Source organism: Rana temporaria (assembly GCF_905171775.1).
Source record: "Rana temporaria chromosome 9 unlocalized genomic scaffold, aRanTem1.1 chr9e, whole genome shotgun sequence".
NCBI lineage: Eukaryota > Metazoa > Chordata > Amphibia > Anura > Ranidae > Rana > Rana temporaria.
Genome location: NW_024404481.1, coordinates 28,719 through 38,944, shown reverse-complemented (window position 1 = coordinate 38,944; position 10,226 = coordinate 28,719). Strand labels below are relative to the sequence as shown.

The 10,226-nt window shown below is 56.2% G+C and overlaps 1 protein-coding gene across 1 annotated transcript; it reads right to left on the bottom strand.

The window, feature by feature from the left end:
• Positions 1-652: 652 nt before the first annotated feature.
• On the bottom strand, positions 653-7,427 carry LOC120921924 (rho-related GTP-binding protein RhoG-like). The gene is made up of 2 exons (XM_040334431.1): positions 7,281-7,427; positions 653-1,348 (listed from the first exon to the last, which is right to left on the bottom strand). The coding sequence occupies exon 2, from the start codon at positions 1,326-1,328 to the stop codon at positions 753-755; it is 576 nt and encodes a 191-aa protein (XP_040190365.1). The 5' UTR covers positions 1,329-1,348; positions 7,281-7,427; the 3' UTR covers positions 653-752.
• Between the last annotated feature and the right edge of the window lie 2,799 nt (positions 7,428-10,226).

Here is a 10,226-nt window from a genome sequence, read left to right as displayed (position 1 = left end):
GTTGGGGGGGGGGGTCCCTCCCATTGCACCGATGTTGGGGGGGGGTCCCTCCCATTGCACCGATGTTGGGGGTGGGGGTCCCTCCCATTGCACCGATGTTGGGGGGGGGTCCCTCCCATTGCACCGATGTTGGGGGGGGGTCCCTCCCATTGCACTGATGTTGGGGGGGGGGACCCTCCCATTGCACTGATGTTGCTTTTCTTCCTTTGGGCCCCCGGCTTCCCTCGAAGGGATCTGCATAGTAATTTGAACAAAGCAAGTCTGTTTTTTTTTTTTTTTTTGCAACCGATAAATATTAAACCCTGAGTATTATGGCTCCGCCCCCGGAAGGGTGAAGGACGGCCCCCCACCTCTCCGCAGGTAACAGTGTTTTACCGGATTTCAGCCGAGTCTGAGGTTTGGCGTTCTCTCTGCGATCATTGCACCGTGAAGCTTGAATAGTGGTAAAGTAAGAAAAGTAGTATAAAATATTAGACTCTTTCCCCTCCCCCCCCCCCCCCCCCAAAAAAAAGCATCTTTCCAATCTGTGGCAGCAAAACATAGAAGAACCGTGACAGTCCAAAGTGCGAGGCCAATAGAAGCAAGGAGGGGGAGGAGTCTTGTCTCTGGCGTTCGATGTCAGGAAAGCGATAAAGCGCCATGACTCCGTACAACCCAAACCATGAGCCAATAGTGCAAGCTGAGGATAAAAGGGGGCGTCGCCCAAAAAAAAAGCCCCCCCCAAAAAAAACTTCTTGAGGAATCGGTGACCCCTATAAGAGAACGCACTTCTTGGGGGCTTTCTTGGTCACGGGATTTAGAACGGCGCGGACGGCCTCGGCGAACACTTCCCTCACCCCTTCCTGGTGAAGGGCGGAGCACTCCATGTACTTGACGGCCCCGATCTGCTTGGCCAGCGAGGAGCCCTGCTGGGGGGTGGTGGGGGCCAAGCTCTGCTCTTTCAGCTTCTTTATAGTCTCTGCGTCGTTCCGGAGATCGCGCTTGGTGCCCACCAGTAAGACGGGAACGTTGGGGCAGTGGTGGGACACCTCCGGGTGCCACTTGTGTCGGACGTTGGCGTGGGAAGACGGGCTGCCGATGGAGAAGCAGATGATGAAGACGTTGGTCTGAGGGTAGGACAAGGTGCGCAGGCGGTCGTATTCCTCCTGACCCGCCGTGTCCCATAAGTTCAGGCTGACCGTTCGCCCGTCCACCGTCATCTGGGCGCTGTAATTGTCGAAGACGGTGGGGATGTACTCCTCCGGGAAGGCATTGGTGGTGTAACTGATCAGGAGGCAGGTCTTCCCGACCGCTCCGTCACCGACCACAACGCACTTAATGGTCTGCATTCTTCATGAAGTCCGGCAACCTGAGGGGCGCAGAAGAAGAAGAGACGTTACACGAGGAGATCAGACCACACCCCCCACGGACAACGTCACAGGAGATCAGACCACACCCCCCACGGACAACGTCACAGGAGATCAGACCACACCCCCCACGTCACCCCAGGAGATCAGACCACACCCCCCACGTCACCCCAGGAGATCAGACCACACCCCCACGGACAACGTCACAGGAGATCAGACCACACCCCCCACCGGCAACCTGGGGGGCGCAGAAGAAGAGACGTTACACGAGGAGATCAGACCACACCCCCCACATCACCCCAGGAGATCAGACCACACCCCCCACGGACAACGTCACAGGAGATCAGACCACACCCCCCACGGACAACGTCACAGGAGATCAGACCACACCCCCCACGTCACCCCAGGAGATCAGACCACACCCCCCACGTCACCCCAGGAGATCAGACCACACCCCCCACGTCACCCCAGGAGATCAGACCACACCCCCCACGGACAACGTCACAGGAGATCAGACCACACCCCCCACGGACAACGTCACAGGAGATCAGACCACACCCCCCACGGACAACGTCACAGGAGATCAGACCACACCCCCCACATCACACAAGGAGATCAGACCACACCCCCCACGGACAACGTCACAGGAGATCAGACCACACCCCCCACATCACCCCAGGAGATCAGACCACACCCCCCACGGACAACGTCACAGGAGATCAGACCACACCCCCCACGGCCAACGTCACAGGAGATCAGACCACACCCCCCACGGACAACGTCACAGGAGATCAGACCACACCCCCCACGTCACCCCAGGAGATCAGACCACACCCCCCACATCACACAAGGAGATCAGACCACACCCCCCACTGACAACATCACAGGAGATCAGACCACACCCCCCACGGACAACGTCACAGGAGATCAGACCACACCCCCCACAAGGAGATCAGACCACACCCCCCACCGACCACAACACACTTAATGGTCTGCATTCTTCATGAAGTCCGGCAACCTGAGGGGCGCAGAAGAAGAGACGTTACACGAGATCAGACCACACCCCCCACGGACAACGTCACAGGAGATCAGACCACACCCCCCACGTCACCCCAGGAGATCAGACCACACCCCCCACCGACCACAACACACTTAATGGTCTGCATTCTTCATGAAGTCCGGCAACCTGAGGGGCGCAGAAGAAGAGACGTTACACGAGGAGATCAGACCACACCCCCCACGTCACACCAGGAGATCAGACCACACCCCCCCAGGAGATCAGACCACACCCCCCACAAGGAGATCAGACCACACCCCCCAGGAGATCAGACCACACCCCCCACCGACCACAACACACTTAATGGTCTGCATTCTTCATGAAGTCCGGCAACCTGAGGGGCGCAGAAGAAGAAGAGACGTTACACCACGGGGGAGGGGCTTACACAGGCACCGCAACTATATGGTTACTATGTAACGTCACCCCAGGAGATCAGACCACACCCCCCACGTCACAGGAGATCAGACCACACCCCCCACGTCACAGGAGATCAGACCACACCCCCCACGGACAACGTCACAGGAGATCAGACCACACCCCCCACATCACACAAGGAGATCAGACCACACCCCCCACGGACAACGTCACAGGAGATCAGACCACACCCCCCACCGGCAACGTCACACGAGGAGATCAGACCACACCCCCTACGTCACACGAGGAGATCAGACCACACCCCCCACCGGCAACGTCACACCAGACCACACCCCCCACCGGCACCGTCACCCAAGACTAAGAGCCGTCTACCGATCCGGTGCCAATCCAGTTCCCAGGGATCCCTAGAATCAAATGCTTATGGATCCCCACAGCCCAGGGATCCTCAGAGCCAGATCCCAAATATATATCCAGCCGCAGGATTCCAAATATTGCCCCTCGCCCCCCCCCCCCCCCCGGATTCCAAAATATCCCCCCCGCCGCCGGATTCCAATACCCCCCCCCCACTGGCATAGGAAGAGATGGGGGGGTGTCTGTGGTGGGGACACAGACAGGAAGTGAAGGGGGGGTGTCTGTGGTGGGGACACAGACAGGAAGTGAAGGGGGGGTGTCTGTGGTGGGGACACAGACAGGAAGTGAGGGGGGGGTGTCTGTGGTGGGGACACAGACAGGAAGTGAGGGGGGGGTGTCTGTGGTGGGGACACAGACAGGAAGTGAGGGGGGGTGTCTGTGGTGGGAACACAGACAGGAAGTGAGGGGGGGGTGTCTGTGGTGGGGACACAGACAGGAAGTGAGGGGGGGGTGTGTGTCTGTGGTGGGGACACAGACAGGAAGTGAGGGGGGGGGTGTGTGTCTGTGGTGGGGACACAGACAGGAAGTGAGGGGGGGGGGTGTGTCTGTGGTGGGAACACAGACGGGAAGTGGGGGGGGGGTGTCTGTGGTGGGGACAGACAGGAAGTGAGGGGGGGGGGTGTCTGTGGTGGGAACACAGACGGGAAGTGGGGGGGGGGTGTCTGTGGTGGGGACAGACAGGAAGTGAGGGGGGGGGGGTGTCTGTGGTGGGGACACAGACAGGAAGTGAAGGGGGGGTGTCTGTGGTGGGGACACAGACAGGAAGTGAGGGGGGGGGTGTCTGTGGTGGGGACACAGACAGGAAGTGAGGGGGGGGTGTCTGTGGTGGGGACACAGACAGGAAGGGAGGGGGGGGGTGTCTGTGGTGGGGACACAGACAGGAAGTGAGGGGGGGGTGTCTGTCTGTGGTGGGGACACAGACAGGAAGTGAGGGGGGGGTGTCTGTGGTGGGGACACAGACAGGAAGTGAGGGGGGGGGTGTCTGTGGTGGGGACACAGACAGGAAGTGAGGGGGGGGTGTCTGTGGTGGGAACACAGACAGGAAGTGAGGGGGGGGGTGTCTGTGGTGGGGACACAGACAGGAAGTGAGGGGGGGGTGTGTGTCTGTGGTGGGGACACAGACAGGAAGTGAGGGGGGGGTGTGTGTCTGTGGTGGGGACACAGACAGGAAGTGAGGGGGGGGGTGTGTCTGTGGTGGGGACACAGACAGGAAGTGAGGGGGGGTGTGTGTCTGTGGTGGGGACACAGACAGGAAGTGAGGGGGGGGTGTCTGTCTGTGGTGGGGACACAGACAGGAAGTGAGGGGGGGGGTGTCTGTGGTGGGGACACAGACAGGAAGTGAGGGGGGGGTGTCTGTGGTGGGGACACAGACAGGAAGTGAGGGGGGGGGGTGTCTGTGGTGGGGACACAGACAGGAAGTGAGGGGGGGGGGTGTCTGTGGTGGGGACACAGACAGGAAGTGAGGGGGGGGGTGTCTGTGGTGGGGACACAGACAGGAAGTGAGGGGGGGTGTCTGTGGGGGGGGACACAGACAGGAAGTGAGGGGGGGTGTCTGTGGGGGGGACACAGACAGGAAGTGAGGGGGGGTGTCTGTGGGGGGGACACAGACAGGAAGTGAGGGGGGGTGTCTGTGGGGGGGACACAGACAGGAAGTGAGGGGGGGTGTCTGTGGTGGGGACACAGACAGGAAGTGAGGGGGGGTGTCTGTGGGGGGGACACAGACAGGAAGTGAGGGGGGGGTGTCTGTGGGGGGGACACAGACAGGAAGTGAGGGGGGGTGTCTGTGGGGGGGACACAGACAGGAAGTGAGGGGGGGTGTCTGTGGGGGGGGACACAGACAGGAAGTGAGGGGGGGTGTCTGTGGGGGGGACACAGACAGGAAGTGAGGGGGTGTGTGTCTGTGGTGGGGGGGGGGACACAGACAGGAAGTGATGGGGGTATTGCTGTGGTGGGGACACAAGGAGAGGAAGTAATGTAGGGATCTCTGTGGTGGGAACAGGAAGTAATGGGGGGGATGTATCTGATGGGGACAGAGACACAGGAAGTGATGTGGGATCTCTGGTGGGGACACAGGGACAGGAAGTGATTGGGGAGGCGCCTGTGGTGGGGACACAGGGACAGGAAGTGATGGGGGAGGTGCCTGTGGTGGGGACACAGGAAGTGATGGGGGAGGTGCCTGAGGTGAGGGGACAGGAAGTGATGGGGGAGGTGCCTGAGGTGAGGGGACAGGAAGTGATGGGGGAGGTGCCTGAGGTGAGGGGACAGGAAGTGATGGGGGAGGTGCCTGTGGTGGGGACACAGGAAGTGATGGGGGAGGTGCCTGAGGTGAGGGGACAGGAAGTGATGGGGGAGGTGCCTGAGGTGAGGGGACAGGAAGTGATGGGGGAGGTGCCTGAGGTGAGGGGACAGGAAGTGATGGGGGAGGTGCCTGAGGTGAGGGGACAGGAAGTGATGGGGGAGGTGCCTGAGGTGAGGGGACAGGAAGTGATGGAGAGATCCCTTTGATGGGAACAGGAAGTAATGGGGGGGATGTATCTGATGGGGACAGAGACACAGGAAGTGATGGGGGAATCTGTCGTGGGGTCACAGGGACAGGAAGTGCTGGGGGATCTCTGGCGGGGACACAGGGACAGGAAGTGCTGGGGGATCTCTGGTGGGGACACAGGGACAGGAAGTGATGGGGGATCTGTGGTGGGGGGACAGGAAGTGATGGGGGAATCTGTGGTGGGGACACAGGGACAGGAGGTGATGGGGGAATCTGTGGTGGGGACACAGGGACAGGAAGTGATGGGGGAATCTGTGGTGGGGACACAGGGACAGGAAGTGAGGGGGGATCTCTGGTGGAGGGACAGGAAGTGAGGGGGATCTCTGGTGGGGACACAGGGACAGGAAGTGAGGGGGGATCTCTGGTGGGGACACAGGGACAGGAAGTGAGGGGGGGATCTCTGGTGGGGACACAGGGACCGGAAATGAGGGACGGAATCTGTGGTGGGGTCACAGGGACAGGAAGTGAGGGGGATGGGATCTCTGGTGGGGACACAGGGACAGGAAGTGAGGGACGGAATCTGTGGTGGGGGTCACAGGGACAGGAAGTGAGGGGGGATCTTTGGTGGGGACACAGGAACAGGAAGTGAGGGGGGATCTCTGGTGGGGACACAGGGACAGGAAGTGAGGGACGGAATCTGTGGTGGGGACACAGGGACAGGAAGTGATGGGGGAATCTGTGGTGGGGGGACAGGAAGTGATGGGGGAATCTGTGGTGGGGACAGGAAGTGAGGGGGATCTCTGGTGGGGACACAGGGACAGGAAGTGAGGGGGGATCTCTGGTAGGGACAGGAAGTGAGGGGGATCTCTGGTGGGGACACATGGACAGGAAGTGAGGGGGATCTCTGGTGGGGACACATGGACAGGAAGTGAGGGGATCTCTGGTGGGGACACAGGGACAGGAAGTGAGGGGGGGATCTGGTGGGGACACAGGGACAGGAAGTGAGGGGGGATCTCTGGTAGGGACAGGAAGTGAGGGGGATGTCTGGTGGGGACACATGGACAGGAAGTGAGGGGGATCTCTGGTGGGGACACATGGACAGGAAGTGAGGGGATCTCTGGTGGGGACACAGGGACAGGAAGTGAGGGGGATCTCTGGTGGGGACACAGGGACAGGAAGTGAGGGGGATCTCTGGTGGGGACACAGGGACAGGAAGTGAGGGGGATCTCTGGTGGGGACACAGGGACAGGAAGTGAGGGGGATCTCTGGTGGGGACACAGGGACAGGAAGTGAGGGGGGATCTCTGGTGGGGACACAGGGACAGGAAGTGAGGGGGATCTCTGGTGGGGACACAGGGACAGGAAGTGAGGGGGGGATCTCTGGTGGGGACACAGGGACAGGAAGTGAGGGATGGAATCTCTGGTGGGGACACAGGGACAGGAAGTGAGGGGGGTGGGATGGGTTGTCTCCCCCCCGGTACACAATGAGTTCTGTGATTGGTGGGGATCGCTGAGGGCGGGGTGTTGGTCGGTCTCAGTCAGAGGATCTCCGGGGTCCCCCCTTCCCCCAGCCCGGCTCCCCTCACCCCCCCGGGGCCCCTCCTCACCCAGCCTCCTCCGTCTCCCGGCTCTTCCTGATCTCCTCTCACTTCCTGTATCGCTCCGAACTCCACTTCCGTCCCGCCCACCGCGCTGCATTCTGGGGGATGTAGTACGCGCTGCATTGTGGGAGCGCCGCGCATTGTACTCCGCCACCGACAGAGGGCGCTACTTCATCAGAGTCTATGAGAGAGGCGGGACCTCCCCGGGGAGCCAATCACAGAGGAGCTCCGAACACCCCCCTACCTCTCTATATATAATAAAAGCTCCGCCCCTCCTGTATATATAATAAGAGCCCGCCCCTCCTGTATACATTGTATATATAATAATAGCCCCGCCCCTCCTGTATACATTGTATATATAATAAGAGCTCCACCCCCTCCTGTATATATAATAAGAGCCCCGCCCCTCCTGTATACATTGTATATATAATAAGAGCTCCACCCCCTCCTGTATATATAATAAGAGCCCCGCCCCTCCTGTATACATTGTATATATAATAAGAGCTCCACCCCCTCCTGTATATATAATAAGAGCCCCGCCCCCTCCTGTATACATTGTATATATAATAAGAGCTCCACCCCCTCCTGTATATATAATAAGAGCCCCGCCCCTCCTGTATACATTGTATATATAATAAGAGCTCCACCCCCTCCTGTATATATAATAAGAGCCCCGCCCCTCCTGTATACATTGTATATATAATAAGAGCTCCACCCCCTCCTGTATATCTAATAAGAGCCCGCCCCTCCTGTATACATTGTATATATAATAAGAGCTCCACCCCCTCCTGTATATATAATAAGAGCCCCGCCCCTCCTGTATACATTGTATATATAATAAGAGCTCCACCCCCTCCTGTATATATAATAAGAGCCCCGCCCCTCCTGTATACATTGTATATATAATAAGAGCTCCACCCCCTCCTGTATATATAATAAGAGCCCCGCCCCCTCCTGTATACATTGTATATATAATAAGAGCCCCGCCCCCTCCTGTATATCTAATAAGAGCCCGCCCCTCCTGTATACATTGTATATATAATAAGAGCTCCACCCCCTCCTGTATATATAATAAGAGCCCCGCCCCCTCCTGTATATATAATAAGAGCCCCGCCCCTCCTGTATACATTGTATATATAATAAGAGCCCCGCCCCCTCCTGTATATCTAATAAGAGCCCGCCCCTCCTGTATACATTGTATATATAATAAGAGCTCCACCCCCTCCTGTATATATAATAAGAGCTCCACCCCCTCCTGTATATCTAATAAGAGCCCCGCCCCTCCTGTATACATTGTATATATAATAAGAGCTCCACCCCCTCCTGTATATATAATAAGAGCCCCGCCCCTCCTGTATACATTGTATATATAATAAGAGCTCCACCCCCTCCTGTATATATAATAAGAGCCCCGCCCCCTCCTGTATACATTGTATATATAATAAGAGCCCCGCCCCCTCCTGTATACATTGTATATAAAATGATATACGAGCCCCGCCCCCTCCTGTATACATTGTATATATAATAAGAGCTCCGCCCCCTCCTGTATATATAATAAGAGCCCCGCCCCCTTCTGTGTACATTGTATATATAATAAGAGCTCCGCCCCCTCATGTATACATTGTATATATAATGATATGAGAGCCCCGCCCCCTCCTGTATACATTGTATATATTATGATATGAGAGCCCCGCCCCCTCCTGTATACATTGTATATATAATAAGAGCCCCGCCCCCTCCTGTATACATTGTATATATAATGATATACGAGCCCCGCCCCCTCCTGTATACATTGTATATATAATAAGAGCTCCGCCCCCTCCTGTATATATAATAAGAGCCCCGCCCCCTTCTGTGTACATTGTATATAAAATAAGAGCTCCGCCCCCTCATGTATACATTGTATATATAATGATATGAGAGCCCCGCCCCCTCCTGTATACATTGTATATATAATGATATAAGAGCCCCACCCCCTCCTGTATACATTGTATATATAATGATATGAGAGCCCCGCCCCCTCCTGTATACATTGTATATATAATAAGAGCCCCGCCCCCTCCTGTATACATTGTATATATAATGATATAAGAGCCCCGCCCCCTCCTGTATACATTGTATCTATAATAAGAGCCCCGCCCCATCCTGTATACATTGTATATATAATAAGAGCCCCGCCCCCTCCTGTATACATTGTATATATAATAAGAGCCCCGACCCCCTCCTGTATACATTGTATATATAATAAGAGCCCCGCCCCCTCCTGTATACATTGTATATATAATAAGAGCCCCGCCCCCTCCTGTATACATTGTATATATAATAAGAGCCCCGACCCCCTCCTGTATACATTGTATATATAATGATGTAAGAGCCCCGCCCCTCCTGTATACATTGTATATATAATAAGAGCCCCGCCCCCTCCTGTATACATTGTATATATAATAAGAGCCCCGCCCCCTCCTGTATACATTGTATATATAATAAGAGCTCCACCCCCTCCTGTATATATAATAAGAGCCCCGCCCCTCCTGTATACATTGTATATATAATAAGAGCTCCACCCCCTCCTGTATATATAATAAGAGCCCCGCCCCCTCCTGTATACATTGTATATATAATAAGAGCCCCGCCCCCTCCTGTATATCTAATAAGAGCCCGCCCCTCCTGTATACATTGTATATATAATAAGAGCTCCACCCCCTCCTGTATATATAATAAGAGCCCCGCCCCCTCCTGTATATATAATAAGAGCCCCGCCCCTCCTGTATACATTGTATATATAATAAGAGCCCCGCCCCCTCCTGTATATCTAATAAGAGCCCGCCCCTCCTGTATACATTGTATATATAATAAGAGCTCCACCCCCTCCTGTATATATAATAAGAGCTCCACCCCCTCCTGTATATCTAATAAGAGCCCCGCCCCTCCTGTATACATTGTATATATAAT

What these genes read in the sequence shown, in the direction of transcription:
- LOC120921924 (XM_040334431.1), bottom strand. Translation starts at nt 1,328, where the DNA reads ATGCAGACCATTAAGTGCGTTGTGGTCGGTGACGGAGCGGTCGGGAAG.